The sequence below is a fragment of the Lipomyces doorenjongii genome (assembly GCF_038497915.1).
Source record: "Lipomyces doorenjongii strain NRRL Y-27504 unplaced genomic scaffold V1508scaffold_7, whole genome shotgun sequence".
Taxonomy (NCBI): Eukaryota; Fungi; Ascomycota; class Lipomycetes; order Lipomycetales; family Lipomycetaceae; genus Lipomyces; species Lipomyces doorenjongii.
In genome coordinates this window covers 37734-52262 of record NW_027118074.1, presented here as the reverse complement: position 1 = coordinate 52262, position 14529 = coordinate 37734, and the positions used below count along the sequence as shown (strand labels likewise).

Sequence of the window (14529 nt, the reverse complement as noted above, 5' to 3'; positions counted from 1 at the left end):
TTGAAACAATATGTTTAGTAGAGTGACGATAACGGTATGTTTTCTGTTCAGCTTGTAAACTTACAATTTTGTGATTCAGTAAAAATCGGTGGTACATAACCGTAACAGACCTTAAATTGGAAGGCTAAACCCTAAACCCTGAAAAAGTTCTGTGCGTTGCCTGGCTACCGCCATTAAATACCACTTAAATCAAATAAGTCCAAAGTGTATAAGGTTCATTCCTGTAGGGTAGGGGTATGGCGTAGAGAAGAGCACCTTAAAATACAGATTCACAATAAATCATTTCACAACCATACGACAGTGCTTGTGAGGATTGAATTCGTGCACGCGAATAATAATGCCGTCAGAAAGTGGTACGGTCATGCCACCGGGGTCAAGTATCAAAGTCCCACGACGACCAAAACCAGAATATGAACAAGAAGATAGCCCGGAAGAGATATTAAGGCGATTTGAGACGCGGCCGAATCAGATGTTTCCGGACGATCCGAATAATGAGCGACATCATATTGCAATGGCGACGTAAGTGTGTGAAAACCAATACGTGAGCGCTACAGTCTCATATTGGGTGATTTAGGAAAGGACAGTCGAAGTTCTACGATCCGTGTAAATTGACGTCTCAAATGTCGTTACGCTGTTTGGAAAGGTCCCGGTTTAACGCAAAGAAAGCAAAGGAGGAGTGCAAGGAATATTTTGATGCATATAAGGAGTGCAAATCCGAATGGGTAAAGCGGGTGTTCGAAGCACAATCTAAAGAACGAAAGGGAACTAACAGGCTTCTTTAGCTCGAGAGTTTACGAAGGAAGCGCAACGGCATATAGCCATACCGGTATTGCGGACGCCCTGTAGTGTCTGCTTGGACCAGCCTGCAAATGGGATAATATATATCCATCCGGCACGGACGAAAGCACTTATGAGAAGGCATCAATGACATTTGCATAGGACTGGATATCATACATTGTACTTATACCAGTCCAATAATCTTGTACATATTACATGATTCGTTTATACATACTATATACACAGCGCTTAATTTGTGTTATATAGGTGACATTAAATGACAGTTTCTATCCCAACAACCAACAATCTATCATTTTTGGTTTGTCCAATATCCATAACAGTCAGTTCCCAAGATAATTTACATCCAGCAATCAATAATCAAGTCTATATGCCAACCATTTAGCCAGCCATTAATCCGCGAGACTAGTACGCCTGCTGTTTACACCCTCATCGTCCGAAAATTCCCCTTCGTCTTCCACGGTCTCAGGCTCATCGACTTCCTCTATAACATCGCCATCAGCAGACTTTCTCCGCACATTAGACACCGATGATCCCGCTAGACCGGGGTCTCCAGCTTTCTCAGGAACACCTTTCCGGCCTCTGGGTCCGCGGAATGGAATTCGCTTTCGCTTGGAGGAAGATCCTTCGTAATTCTCTCTTGTTAATCCCTGCCCAAATCCAAAAAACACCGTCTCGTTAAACCCTGTCCTCTGTCGCCCTAACCGATTACCCCGACCGATGCTACCAAAGCCAGTGTTACTGAACACCGTGGTATTTGGCGTCAACGACTGGGCTGAGCTTATGGATGGAGCCGTGCTACTAAAGCTCGCACTGTCGTCGTCGTAGCTTTGCATTCTGGTAGCTTTCCGATCGAACTGCCGCCAGCTCTTTCGTCCCCGGTCAAAATGGTCGACTGTGGGTGTTGACGGGAGGAATTTCGAACTCGACCGTGGAGACCGCGATGCAGTGCGAGAAGATATCGAATTACTGGACGTGCTCGAAGCTCGTGACAATGTCGATTTATGGCGTGATGCTGAAATTAGAGACGAAACGGATGATGAAGTTGATGTTCGCCCTATTCGAGGGACGTAAGACGAGCTAGGGGAATGATGTCGATCTCTAGAAGCCGATCTCATTGAATCTGAGCTGTACATCCGATTTGGGATCGCCAACTTCACCGATGGCGGTAAGTTTCTCCTAATTTTGCGCCCATTTAGTGATTTCAAGACCCCTCCATTCTCCTCTGCATGGCTCTCAATATCTTCAGAAATCAATACTTCGACATCATTGCTATCAATATTTAAACTCTGCTGGTCCTTTTGTAAGTCATTAGCTTTGACTTTCGCCACTCCGCTGCCTCGAGAATCGGTAACACCTTTTGTATCTCTGTCCCATGTAGCCTTGGGAGAGTTTCTGGCATTCCCAGCACTAGTATCGTTATGTTCTAGAGCTTTACTCTTGGTCGATGTCGCACCCAACGAAAAGAATGATCGTATTGATGACCGTCGAGTGCTAGAGCCTGCACGAAGAAGACTAGGCCGCTTCAAACCTAAATGAGAAACTGACGCCCAGTGTTTCACTGAAGCAAAAGCACCGGCCAGACCGTGGGACAACGGCTTCTTCTCTTTCTGGTCCATGAATCGCTGCATCGGTTGTTCCTTCGTCGCATTGACTGGGCCGCTGTCCAATTCTGGCGTCGCCTCCACAGATTTCGATACAGGCGTCGCATTGCTCTCGGATGTTGCAGGTTTCCGTAGAGGAACTCAATAGTACTGTCAGCAGTGGCAAATTGATTACATCCTCAATTGCAGAACTTACTTGCGACCTCAGTGTGGCGTCGCGTCAATGAATCTTCAGGCAGTCGCTTATATTTATCCGACTTTCGTTTCTTCTTGTATTTCTTGGAATTTCGCTGTTCTCTCTCTAGGGCAAGTGCCCACCATCCTGCCATATTATCGCATTTCTGCTTGATCACACTTTCCTTAACCGCTTCAATATCAACAAATGCGTGACGCAGCCTATCCAACAAATCCCGCTCTGATTTAGTCGTAAATGGGACAGGATCTGGTAAAAGAAGCAACGCAATCTGTGTTGAGCTATAAGGTGCCAGAAACGAGTGCTGTAAAATTTCAGTTGCTGATGGTCTTTGAGTTGACTTTTTTGATAGCATCGATCGAAGAAGCGACAACGCCTCTTCTGGCAAGTAATCCGGATATAAAGGTTCGTCATTCGATATTCGCACTCTCGTTTGGACCTCATCGTCATCATCGAAGGGCAGCTCACCACAGAGCAATGCATAAAGAATGATTCCCAGCGACCACACATCCACGGATTGGCCATGATATTTCTCTCCCTTGACCATCTCAGGCGCAGCATAACATATGGTACCGCAAAATGTCTGCAATAATCGCTTAGGCTCACATTCCCTAGTAAAGCCGAAATCGCAGAGCTTCACACTTTCGTGTTTGTCCATCAATATATTTTCCAGCTTCAGATCCCGATGAACTATATTCTTTGTATGAATATATGCTACGGCACCGCATAGTTGCGCAAATATCCGTTGGGCTTGATCTATCGAGAGCCGCCTTTTCCGTATTAGATAGGCATAGAGCTCGTCGCCTGGTTAATACGCAAATTAGATTTGATTCTATTGAGCTGATATGGCAGTACGCACCTGGACAATATTCCAGCACCAGCCAAACTGTAGTTTCTGTAACGATGACTTCGTAGAGCCGTGCAATATGAGGGTGAATTAACTGCCGATAATGATGAATCTCCCTAGCCAGATTCAGATCTGACTTCTCGGCTGATTTGAGGACAACCTGACTCACGTGTAAGTTCACACCTCAGTAAAGTCCGATTTCGTGAACTCACTTTGATACCTGTCAACTTGTGCGTAGCGAGGTAAACTTTGCCAAAACTGCCTTTGCCAATCATCCGAGATAAGGAATAATTGCCCACATTCTTTAAATCCGAACCGGTCGTAAATTCCTCCAAAATCTGGTTATATGACTCAATCAACTAAATACCAAACAATGTTAACAATATTCTTTACTGGGTGCTTCTCCTTTACGGCAGTAAACGATCATACCTTGGCCTTAGCATTTTGAATCTCTGCTCTATTACCACCGGGTGCCATTATCTGCCACAAATCATCAACCCCCTCAGTAATACCTCCACGTTATTAATGGCTGATTATTCAGGTATACTTCCAAAGCCGAAGCTCACCGAGAGCCGTCTCCTCGACTATGATCTTGTAAAAGTATCTGCGGATTTCTGGAGTAGGGTAGGCGAGAGCAAGAATATTTGGAGGAATATTCTGGACAAGTCGCGTTTCACACTGCAGCGACACTTCTGCGAATATCGCGGTTTTGCTCTAATAGAGCGCTTATTTCAGTAGTTAAGAGACGACCCTAACAAATGTTCACTGTTGTAAGGGTTTCGTATGATGACAGGTCACGGTATGGCATATGTCCATCCATGATACTCTTGAATCGGGAGGTGACAGGGTTGCGTTACCTTGGGGTCTGGCGCAAGTCGTAATTGTCTGTCAGAATCTGCTTAGTTATACAATTATAGGTGTTTGCGAAGTGACTCTTTCGGAGGGCATGATAGGCACGAGCTCATAAATATTACCAGCAAAATCAACCAGAGATTAGTACGAAACTAGTTCACGAGGTTAGTACGATTGTATTCGTGCACCCGACTTTTAGCAGGTTGTCTGGTTAACTGGATTGCGTTCCCGTCTACTCCACATTGTCGGAGCCAAGGTCAAGTTTGTTGACTGCAACGGAACAGTAGCGTACGATTGTAGCTCTGTCTTCGCGTATGGTATCTAAGAATCGAATGATGCACAGTGGGACATAGCGCAAGTTGTGAATGTCTTCATCGCCTTCTATTGCTCCCTCCGATCTACGGCGCAAGGTGTGGGACGGTGTAATTCCACTACAGATAATTCTCGCGCCCGATGAATGCAGGATTTTAGACTCTGTTGAACCTTTTTATGTAAGTGGCTGTTCACGCGTTTTTTAGTACTCAGTTATGCCTGACCGCGCCTGTGCAGATCAATGCTGCCAGAGTATCGTACTTCCCGCAGTATTTTGGCAGGATAACAGCATATTTCAAGAATTCCCTTCGCGATGCTGAGGCGTCGCTGTCGTCAGAATGGTGGCTGGATTTTGAGGGAGTGCCTCTGAGATGGTGCGCACTAAAGGTGTCTATCTCGTACAGCATGCACATACTAACCGATGCGAGATAGGAATTGGCCGATCGGCTTGCTTTATGACCTTCTAACGGGTTTGGATCCAACTCAGGCAGACAATCCAGATCATGACTGGCATTTACCGTGGACGTTGATGTTACATCACTCTCAATATCCGTCCGATACTCTATTGCGTATAGCGAGTGCGGGAGCTGTAAAGGAGCATTGGGTAAATAGAGTGAAGGAGGCCGACTTCATTCGAAGAGGAAATGCGAATGCCGTGATGAGCTTGTCTAAGACTGATTCGGATGAAATGTGGCTTGGTGTTGAAGAACGTACGTATTGAAGACTTACTATCAATCTGCTATTTCCTAAAATGTTACTTTAGATGATTTTGACAAATTTTGGGGCATCACCAAGAAGCTATTGCCATCCGATCCACACGCACTGCGACATATTCCAATAAAGATTTATCTGCCGTCATCGAACAAAATGCTTCAAGCGCTAGTCCCGCCTTCGATATCGCCGCGAGAGTTTCATACCGTTGGAACTGCGCTGCATGCGCATTTACCACAGCTCTTCCCTTCTCGGCGAACCTCTTTGCTGGCACGACCGGTTCTTCATGGAGTGCTATTAAGTATGGCAATACCGCTGGCGGAACTCCTTTATGAGTGCATGTACACGGACGGATATTTGCATATTTGTATTATTATGATCTCATGATTTGTACGCGCTTTAGAGTCAATTGCTTTCATATCATTTCTACATTTACAGTCTGTGATGCATTTTGATATGATACAATATATCGTACAGGAACTATATGCACATGATATCAATTAGTCTCCATTTCCAAACCCTTGTAAATTTCTGTTAATATGTTCTTCGGCGGTAGATTCGCAGTGTATTTTTGTTCGAGTGGCATTCGCGCCGACTGTTCTGCTTCCCACAGAATGATATCACCATCGCTGTTTCCAGAAAACAATTCGACATACTCAGATCCTCGACATACAAGTCCACATGTTCGCTTACGCGTATTAAGCGATACGGCCAGTCGGCGGACTAAAATTCCGGTTAAAACTTGGAACACGAGTATATCACCAGTATCGGATGGGAAGAACAGCAATTGTGGAATACAGTCACGAACAGGTGAGAGCACTAAATTGATGCACTGCAAATATCGATTCCGCACCAGAGGTCCGAAGTTGACAAGCGTATTCGTGTCACGCGTAAATGGCGGTGCCAAATCCCATACCCGAATCATTTCATCTGTACCAGTTGATACTAATTTCTTGCCATTTTCAAGCCATACCAGGCCGTTGACGACGCCACGGTGAGACTTAACCTGACTAAACGCAGCCGTAGAAGAAAATGATTCCGTGCGCAGATTGGAGTCCTTGACGGAGCCAAAAACACCTTTTCCTATTGTATTCTCCAAACTGAGAACTGTCAGACAGGCATCTGAACGTCTAATATCCCACAATCGCACGGTTCCATCCGATCCACCACTGGCCAACATAAACGGATCCGTCGGTGACCATTTGATGGAGTTCACGGTCGTTCCTTCGTGAGATGACAGCATTTGGGCCGCACCCGAGGACCTCAGATCTATCAGTCTAATCGCAGTGTAATCCGCTGCACATGCAACCAGAGAATGTTCCGCAACTGACGATATGTCGTGGGCGTTCACTCTGGCGCCCATCTCGAACTTATAAACCTCCTCCAATGCCTCTGTGTCCCACACTTTAATAGTCTCATCAAACGATCCGGTTATAAACATTCCATTATCAAAGGGCCACCATGATATCCCAGATATTCCATATTTGTGTCCTTTCTTAGGAGGAATCGCGGCCACTATTTCATACCTGTGCCGTAGTCCTTCTCGCGAATTAAGGTCCCATATCGAAATTCGCGAATCCGAACCACCAGATATCATATATCTGTTGGCAACATGGTCCACTGCAAGAGCATTTACCGTTCCGGAATGGCGAGTCGGGAAGTACCGTTTGTCCGAGAGCACAAGGGTCGAGTATTGTCGCGATAGTTGCGCAGAGCGTAGCTCGCGAGGGTTCGTGAGCCCGGATTCACGTGTAAATAGATAGGACGATAGCATGCATATAAATACATGTGTTGTCAGCTAGTAGTATATGCGTTTGGGCTTCACGCACAAAACAGAGGATTTCTTGTCGCGCACTTGACTGTTGAAAGCCCGCCGAAAAGTGACAGTGCTCAATTAATAGCCTGGTTTCGTTGATTACGTGATAGGGACCCGCGTCTGACGACTGCGACCATTGCGAATGCCAGTGTCACTATATCGTCTTGGTCTCCGTAGAGCAGCTAACGTTTGCCAATGGGGTGCGATAGTTTTGCGGCAGTTGTCTCCGACAATTTCAATCAAACGTCCAAGGTCAACTGATGAACACCATGAGACAACAGGAATAGATTACTACCCCACCCCCCCTCCCCCCACACACACAAAGAACAAAGGAAGATTCAATTCATCGCGCAAACGAATTATCAATATGGGTCATTACGATCTTTGCATGGAGTCATATACACGTGGGTTCAGAAACAACTACATTGTTGTTCGCTTTTGAAAGGAACAGGCGGAGTATCAAGGACGTAAGATTGTGCACGAGTCGCAGTGGCAGAGAACGATATAGTCAAGTGTGTGGATTGTCAGCATCGAACTGGAACACCCCCAGCTTAGATGCCATATTGATGGAGGAGAAGCAGCCCTTTGTAAGTAGTGGTATGGATACGGGGACACGCGACACGGCAAAAAGCTTCATGACCATCAAAACCTTTGTTTGCATTGACCGTCTCACTTCTCACTCATAAGCAACACCAAGAATTGCTCGTAACTTATGCGTGATGATTGACTGCCCAGGTTCGTCTGAGAGGCAGCTTCCTGGACCTGAACTGTCTGGCATGTAAGAGCGAGATCTCAACGGCTTCTAGAGGTTTGCGATGTTGTTACTAGAGCCTAATCCGACGTATTGCAAACCCATCCGACCATTGTATTATGATTGTAGTGCTTCACGCATGATTGACACTAGCTAGACTCTTCGCGCATGACATACAATATGTTAATGGCGACGCAAAGTGCCACGGGACAATCGCTGCGTGTCTGCATCGCCGTTTGAATAGACCTTGCATACGCTCCTAAGCCGATTAGGTCAATTAGAGGTTAGTAGGAAATTCACCAAACTGACGTTAAAAGTACCACACTACCATGCCACAATGGCACTTCCAAAAGTTCCTTAAAGCATTGTGGCTCGTATGCCGACAGCCTTATCGGACATTTCGATTCTACACATATTATATAGTAACAGCACTTTCAATACCAATGAAATAGATGATATTTATTAATGTACAGCAGAATCGCTCTTCCAGTGAACCCGGCAGAAAGTAATTACCGATTCTGTGCGTAAACAGACCATATTACATAACGAAGTAAGTGAAAATTAACACTGAAACCGAAAATGCGCATAAGTAATGCAACCAAACACAAATTATTGCCAAACCAAAGTATGATCTCCCACTGCGTCAACGTTCAACGTCACAGATGAAAATGCAAAAACATCGTTGGTTATTATGTATTTGTGAAGTCAAAAATTTGACATTTCCCTTTAACAGTAATTTCGATCACTTTCTCCTGTTTCCAAGAGACATCGATCATCATATTGTTCTCCTGCAGGATTGTTAGCACAATTTCGCCTCATTTTTAATGAATCCAGTAGATACCTTCAAATCAGACAGCACAAACTGCTGGATATTCGTTTGAAATTTTCCCACAAATCTCGGGTACACTATATCCCGTCCAGCAGCATCCGCCGTCGCACCCTTGTAGTGCGCTGCATAATGTGCCGCAACACCACTATGATGTCCCAACGACCCCGGCCCTCCACCGCCAATACTCTGAATCATACTCAAGAACGAATGGCCCAGTTTCCATACAAAAACGTCCCTAGTTTCTCGGTCGATGCCCATCACGTGCCGCCCTTCAGGTGAAAAGTGGACCTCAAGGCAGTGATTCTTAGCCCCTTCAAGACTAGCCATCTGTGTGCCTGACCGGAGGTCGTAGACGAGGAGGAGGTCTGGGCGTATGGACAGTGCGAGCCGTTGCTGCGCACGGTGTGAAGCGATGACAGGATAGGTTGCGACCAGTGCGTTGAACAGCGCCGTGATGCTACTCACCAATTTATTCCGCACCCTTGATGATGACGGGTCAAGTGTCGCTATTGTCGCGTCAACTAGCGGGAACAAGCGGTCAATTAGAATCTCTGGTCGCTGACGGACAACGTAATACATAAATTTGACGGCTCCAATGCGTGACTGCAACCCTGATGCGCTAATGATTGTTGACGAGCATATCTCGACGGCGCGATTTATTGACTGGCTTGCTATAGAGATCACTGTGGACTTGAGCAGTTCATGTCTGCGGCTATCAGCATCCGTAATTGCTGGTGCTGCAGGTGCGCTTGGGAGTCTCGCCGTGTTACCTTTGACTCTCTCGACATCTGTGGATGAATTTTTGCCCAACGAAGTCATCATTGGTGTCGGATCTGCACCCAAGAAATCCACTAGGCGCTCAATAATGACTTCCGTAGAAAAGTACTTATCATCGCCCCATATGTGCCAGCCCATGCCCACAAATTCAATTGCAATATCTTGCATCTCCTTCGTAAACTTACCATCCTCTGAGGGTCCTCCCTCCGCCCCGTCACTAAGCAATAGCAGAATTTCAAGTGCCCGAACAATCTCCCTATGAGCAACATGTGATATCCGGTCGGCAAATTTAATCCCAATGTTGCCCAATATAATCGTAGCGAGTGCCGCACTCTCGTCCATTGAATACTTACCAGTCTCATCAACTGGCACCCCACTAGATGGACTCGGCATATCCGACGAATCATCAAAAACCTCGTCGTTCTCATGACTCTCAGCAGTATTGACACGATCCAAAGGTGGGTTGCATTTATCGGCAGCACTACTCGCTCTGCGTCTCGAAATGTACGAAGTTACTGACGCCTTTCGACTTCCGCCTGCGACCCCAGGAAGCATTACTCGCCATCGAGAAATTGTTAGTGACAACTCCTTCGGCCGGATTCCGAGTTGCAATATTCGCATCTCCAAGCACTTTCGTGCTGCGGACCTAATATCGCAATGATCTGACGTCCAAAACCTTGCGAACCCACGTAACCAAGGACGTTTGTATTGCTGTCCCTCAATATTCTCTGTAGTTGAAAACAAAATGTCCACAAACCGCGAGTAATATGTATCTATCAATATACTTTTCTCCTCATTTTGCTCGCCGGATGGATCCGACAATTGCACCGTGAGTAGCACGCGACCTAACACCGTACACACCATCAGAACCATCGCCGTAATCTCCCCGCTAATTTGCAACAAGTCCTGATGCGCGTGGAAAACTGTCAAAGTATTTGAAATCCCGCGAGATCCTAGTTTTGCTGGAACTATATACGCCATGGAAGATGGCAAATCATCGCTCTCGTTATTCACAGACGATAATCTCTTGAGAAACAGCAATTCAATAAGTCTGGAATAATCAACCTGGACAGCCCCGATCTCCTTTGATTCGCCATTCGTGGGACGTAATTCTGAACTAGTTAAACTTTCAAATGCTCTCCACGAGTATAACGATGACAAAACAGCTTTAGCGTTAACCAAAGTGCGTGACTGGCCACCATCCCGAGCGATTTCCGAAGCATCTCGAGTAAGCTCTGATAACAGACTGTACATGTTCACAAATACTGTTGACGAACCATTAATCGTGTATCGCGAGTCCGTGTATATTAACTCATCTTCTGGTATGGTAGGTCTAATCTTGACGAATCTATTAATAAAATTAGCACCGTCTCATTCATCTGCTAGAAGCCATACATACGAAATCTCCCATTCCTCCTCATTGTCGATGGCAATCTCGTCCTGATAGTCAATCTTGCCGTTTCGTAGATTGCAGACTCGTCCACACCGATCCTCATAAACTACGATCAGAATATTCGAGTTCTTCGGTGTTGCTAGTAATCGGATTTGCGCAACATGGCCAGGAATAGTGAATATTTTCTTCGCTTCATGTGGATTGACGATGCACACACTTCCGTCCCGCGAAGCAATCACGATCATATCCCGGATTAATGCGTTCGTACGTGACAGCAGCATGGAATAAAGAACGGGTGAACCGAAAAGTGCTATGCGACGTGAGACTTCCCAGCTCTTGGAATTCAGCATGTAGACTGCGCCACCACTAGTACCAATGACGAGATATTCACTGCCGTCGGACAGAGTTACTCCGGAGAGGTGAGTCACATTTGAGCCTTCCTCTCGAATTTCGACAGTTCGGTCGGGAGACTCAAATGCAAGGAGATAGCGGGGTAAAGAATAGGCGTTCACAAACAAACCACACCCAAAGACAAGCATTCCTGCAAAAACAGTACCCGTATTGCATGGCCCATAGGTGGGTCCTTTCAGTGGTGTCGCTGTGAGTGCGGCCGCGAGCGATGAGACGGGTAAGCCAGACACTTGCACTGATGATGACTGTCGATTTGGCGTCATTGTGTGAAATTCGTCTTCTATTTCAGTTGGATGGTCTGAATCAGATTTAGGAAAAGGAGGAGCAAATGATTTTGGGGGAGGTCGCTGGTTGAAGAAATGATGCGCGCGATGTATAGGATACTGTTCCTGAGACCAAGTGAATGTTTGCAGATCTCCTATCCGATAACGAATTTCGCCTGCGAAGTAAAAAATGTCAAGCACAATGTCTTTCGGCTCCACAACCCTCGGAGACACCATAGTCGACCGATTGGCGGCACGCTTTGTGGGGAATTCCCCAAAATTAAATACCATCGCCAGTGTCTGTACTCCATTGGGCTTCCTACTTGCTGGTAATTTTTGCGGCTTACACAACGTTTTGCCATTAATTGTCTCGACAACTGCAAATATAATGTCACCCGCGTGATTCCATACACCAAACCAATTTCGTTGATGGTCATCAACACCGTCGCTCGATGCTGCACCGCCAATACACTTAAATTCCTGCTGCGTGACTTCCAAAAATTTGTCCTCCTCCCATTTGTACAGACACCATCCATTGACCTGGACAATCAGCCATAGAATTTCTCCAACAGTATTGACTGATATTATCGCACCATAGTCCGGGTCTCCGAGTTTAATTTTGACGGAATCCTTACTCTTTCGTGTGGAACGATTAGCACGAGTGATTGAGTTTGAACGATTCGCGGTTAGGAACTGAGCATTGGCATGATTGAAAAAACTTATTGGCGCCCCAAAACTCGTTATTGGCTCCACTCGCGCTTCTTCAGACCATATTTTCCAATGCTGCCCGTCCCCTGCGTCATTTAGCGTAATCATTCTCTCAGCAAATAATGGTAGCGGTATTGGCCAGGTATTGAGCATACCGGCCATGATAATATGCGGCTCAAGAGTACTTTGATGCAGAATCCGCAATTCTGTCGAACGCCCATAGACGAGAAGGAACGTGTCGATCGGCAAAACTCCATTTGGTCGAAAAGGAACTGTGGCCGAGCTGAGCACGCGTCCGGAAGGTAGTGAGTGCTTTAATATTTCTCTCCAATAGTCTGTTAGCGCAGGCACGTCTTGAATCATGAAGCTTGCCAGCGACCTACCCATTCTCAGCTGCGCTTATTAACAGCTCTGATCTGCCTTCTGTATCCTTCGCAGCAACTCTTAGCAGCGCAACTACTGGCGAGCGACGATGTCCTGCTGTTGTGGATAGAGGAGACAGGCCCATAGACGTCCCTCCGGATTCATGCCACTGCAAGATCTCGATTGCACCGCTTGCTAGACCGAGCACAACTCCTCTTGAAAACACGGTGGCGCATGTGAGCACTGTATCCGATGGTATCTTGGAAATAGCCGCTATCAACTCTTGCGAAGCCGTTCCTTGTGGAGTGCGCACATCGGAGGGAATAGAGCCAATATCTTGATCATATGCGACAGGCCAATGTGTGAATGGCAAGATCACCGTATCAAACGGCATCTCACCATCTGCCCGCTGTGGTAGCTTCTATTGAATTGCCACTGTCGAAAATCCTTTCTTGACGAAAGCCACGGGCGATTGCCGAATTGAGTCAAGCCTGCCTTGCTAAAATGTGTCAGATAACAAGAGAAAGTAAATTAACGCATAAGCCTGGACTTACTTTTCCTAGATTAAGCGATTAAGGAAAGTATCGTTTATATGGTGTTAAACAATCAACTACTAAAATCCTATAATACTCCAGGACCATGGTTCACAGTTCTGGTCTCGTAAGAAAATGTTTCACCAGCAAATGCCAGGATTAGCTCTCTTCAAGCCTCACAGAATAGTTCGGTCGCAATTTGTATACACGCCGCATCTCTAGCTCAACGCACCTTGACCCTCCTATGTCTGGCGCAGGCTTCAGCCCCCCCTCACAATCTCCAAACTTTATATGGAGAGAAATGCGACATCACCACACTACAATCTGACCATCCGTTGAATTCCGACTCTGCGCTAGAGACCACGACCAAGCTTTTCTGATTTTAACTATGGGTGTTTGTTTTTCATGTAGGCGACGCGAGGAAGATAGCCTCTTCGTACGTTCAAGAATCGGGTGCTTCTCGTTGGCGAGTTGGGCTAACCTTGTCTAGCAAGCTGAACGAACTGGTCTTTTATCCGACTACGCCGCTACGTATGTCATTTATTGACCCGGTACTGACGATAAGGTCCGACTGACACATTCGCATAAGGACTATGAATCTGCCGACCGAATCGGTCGACGAAAACAATAGTATGCAGCGGGAAGAAGCCATGGCCCGCATAGTTGCAATGACAGAAGAGTACTCGGTCGTAATTAAACGGTCATATTTATCTGCTAACTTACTTGAATAGGAACCTTATAGATATATTTGCTGTCGGCGCGCCGGATAGACGAGTAAATGGGCGATCCTCGGTGGACTATAAGTACGTCATCAAGACGATAGGTTGACGTTCTCTCGGCTAACGTAAGCGCCACCTTAGGTCTTTATTGAAGTCAATTGAAATTCATGATATAATCGACGATGACAATTCACCGAAAATTTTATCGTCGAGTAACATAACAGCCAAAGAAGTCTCACTGCTATTGGCCTTAGGCAAGGCATCGAGAGTCTACGTCGAGAGCTTATACTGTGTCAAAACAGTGGGTCCACTTGTGGTTATGCTGGAAGATTAAGTAAATGGAATGCGGTTCATTGGCACAATTAATTTGTCTGCAACTGAGACTAATTTGATAGAGGGTTTTGAGGGTTAATCCGGTTCATGGCTTGTATATTTTCTATTATTATTCGCATTGTTTAATCGCGGGCGCATGGGTATGTCAAAAATTTTGCTTGAATCTGTGATTTTGGAAATTTAGAGAAGTAAAGGAGTAATCAATGACAGCCAAGATCGTTAAGATTGCGGAGACCCAAGACTAGTGGAACACCAAGCACTATCGTTAATAACATGCATGATAACTGTGTCATATTAGCGTGCTATGGCTAGCAATCTT

General features: G+C 45.9%; 6 protein-coding genes across 6 annotated transcripts; 3 read left to right on the top strand and 3 right to left on the bottom strand.

Annotated features, from left to right (window-relative positions):
- The first annotated feature begins 202 nt into the window (after positions 1–202).
- Positions 203–1076, top strand: V1508DRAFT_411286 (uncharacterized protein). Its single transcript, XM_066939441.1, has 3 exons — positions 203–519; positions 575–722; positions 783–1076. Exons 1-3 carry the CDS (start codon positions 338–340, stop codon positions 816–818), a joined length of 366 nt encoding a protein of 121 aa, XP_066797806.1. The 5' UTR covers positions 203–337; the 3' UTR covers positions 819–1076.
- On the bottom strand, positions 1070–4364 carry V1508DRAFT_260255 (kinase-like domain-containing protein). The gene is made up of 5 exons (XM_066936429.1): positions 3869–4364; positions 3652–3798; positions 3452–3599; positions 2596–3396; positions 1070–2539 (listed from the first exon to the last, which is right to left on the bottom strand). The coding sequence occupies exons 1-5, from the start codon at positions 3914–3916 to the stop codon at positions 1188–1190; spliced, it is 2496 nt and encodes an 831-aa protein (XP_066797805.1). The 5' UTR covers positions 3917–4364; the 3' UTR covers positions 1070–1187.
- On the top strand, positions 4223–5922 carry V1508DRAFT_411280 (autophagy protein Apg5-domain-containing protein). Its single transcript, XM_066939440.1, has 4 exons — positions 4223–4782; positions 4841–4977; positions 5036–5313; positions 5367–5922. Exons 1-4 carry the CDS (start codon positions 4657–4659, stop codon positions 5699–5701), a joined length of 876 nt encoding a protein of 291 aa, XP_066797804.1. The 5' UTR covers positions 4223–4656; the 3' UTR covers positions 5702–5922.
- Positions 5702–7401, bottom strand: V1508DRAFT_411278 (WD40-repeat-containing domain protein). Its single transcript, XM_066939439.1, has one exon. It carries the CDS (start codon positions 7086–7088, stop codon positions 5811–5813), a length of 1278 nt encoding a protein of 425 aa, XP_066797803.1. The 5' UTR covers positions 7089–7401; the 3' UTR covers positions 5702–5810.
- Positions 7402–8311: 910 nt separating this feature from the next.
- Positions 8312–13403, bottom strand: V1508DRAFT_260365 (uncharacterized protein). The gene is made up of 5 exons (XM_066936430.1): positions 13180–13403; positions 12646–13124; positions 10887–12587; positions 8723–10835; positions 8312–8669 (listed from the first exon to the last, which is right to left on the bottom strand). The coding sequence occupies exons 2-5, from the start codon at positions 13017–13019 to the stop codon at positions 8571–8573; spliced, it is 4287 nt and encodes a 1428-aa protein (XP_066797802.1). The 5' UTR covers positions 13020–13124; positions 13180–13403; the 3' UTR covers positions 8312–8570.
- On the top strand, positions 13296–14419 carry V1508DRAFT_411274 (uncharacterized protein). Its single transcript, XM_066939438.1, has 5 exons — positions 13296–13594; positions 13649–13689; positions 13748–13837; positions 13890–13961; positions 14019–14419. Exons 1-5 carry the CDS (start codon positions 13547–13549, stop codon positions 14209–14211), a joined length of 444 nt encoding a protein of 147 aa, XP_066797801.1. The 5' UTR covers positions 13296–13546; the 3' UTR covers positions 14212–14419.
- The last annotated feature ends 110 nt before the right edge of the window (positions 14420–14529 follow it).

Coding starts and splice junctions, on each gene's coding strand:
- V1508DRAFT_411286 (XM_066939441.1), top strand. CDS start 338: ATGCCGTCAGAAAGTGGTACGGTCATGCCACCGGGGTCAAGTATCAAA. Junction 520..574: donor CATCATATTGCAATGGCGAC/GTAAGTGTGTGA, acceptor TGGGTGATTTAG/GAAAGGACAGTCGAAGTTCT. Junction 723..782: donor AGGAGTGCAAATCCGAATGG/GTAAAGCGGGTG, acceptor AGGCTTCTTTAG/CTCGAGAGTTTACGAAGGAA.
- V1508DRAFT_260255 (XM_066936429.1), bottom strand. CDS start 3,916: ATGGCACCCGGTGGTAATAGAGCAGAGATTCAAAATGCTAAGGCCAAG. Junction 3,397..3,451: donor GGTGCTGGAATATTGTCCAG/GTGCGTACTGCC, acceptor CGTATTAACCAG/GCGACGAGCTCTATGCCTAT. Junction 2,540..2,595: donor ACGCCACACTGAGGTCGCAA/GTAAGTTCTGCA, acceptor AGTACTATTGAG/TTCCTCTACGGAAACCTGCA.
- V1508DRAFT_411280 (XM_066939440.1), top strand. CDS start 4,657: ATGTCTTCATCGCCTTCTATTGCTCCCTCCGATCTACGGCGCAAGGTG. Junction 4,783..4,840: donor ACTCTGTTGAACCTTTTTAT/GTAAGTGGCTGT, acceptor GCGCCTGTGCAG/ATCAATGCTGCCAGAGTATC. Junction 5,314..5,366: donor GTGGCTTGGTGTTGAAGAAC/GTACGTATTGAA, acceptor ATGTTACTTTAG/ATGATTTTGACAAATTTTGG.
- V1508DRAFT_411278 (XM_066939439.1), bottom strand. CDS start 7,088: ATGCTATCGTCCTATCTATTTACACGTGAATCCGGGCTCACGAACCCT.
- V1508DRAFT_260365 (XM_066936430.1), bottom strand. CDS start 13,019: ATGCCGTTTGATACGGTGATCTTGCCATTCACACATTGGCCTGTCGCA. Junction 12,588..12,645: donor ATAAGCGCAGCTGAGAATGG/GTAGGTCGCTGG, acceptor AGACTATTGGAG/AGAAATATTAAAGCACTCAC. Junction 8,670..8,722: donor TTGTGCTGTCTGATTTGAAG/GTATCTACTGGA, acceptor ACAATCCTGCAG/GAGAACAATATGATGATCGA.
- V1508DRAFT_411274 (XM_066939438.1), top strand. CDS start 13,547: ATGGGTGTTTGTTTTTCATGTAGGCGACGCGAGGAAGATAGCCTCTTC. Junction 13,595..13,648: donor GCGAGGAAGATAGCCTCTTC/GTACGTTCAAGA, acceptor AACCTTGTCTAG/CAAGCTGAACGAACTGGTCT. Junction 13,838..13,889: donor ATAGTTGCAATGACAGAAGA/GTACTCGGTCGT, acceptor TTACTTGAATAG/GAACCTTATAGATATATTTG.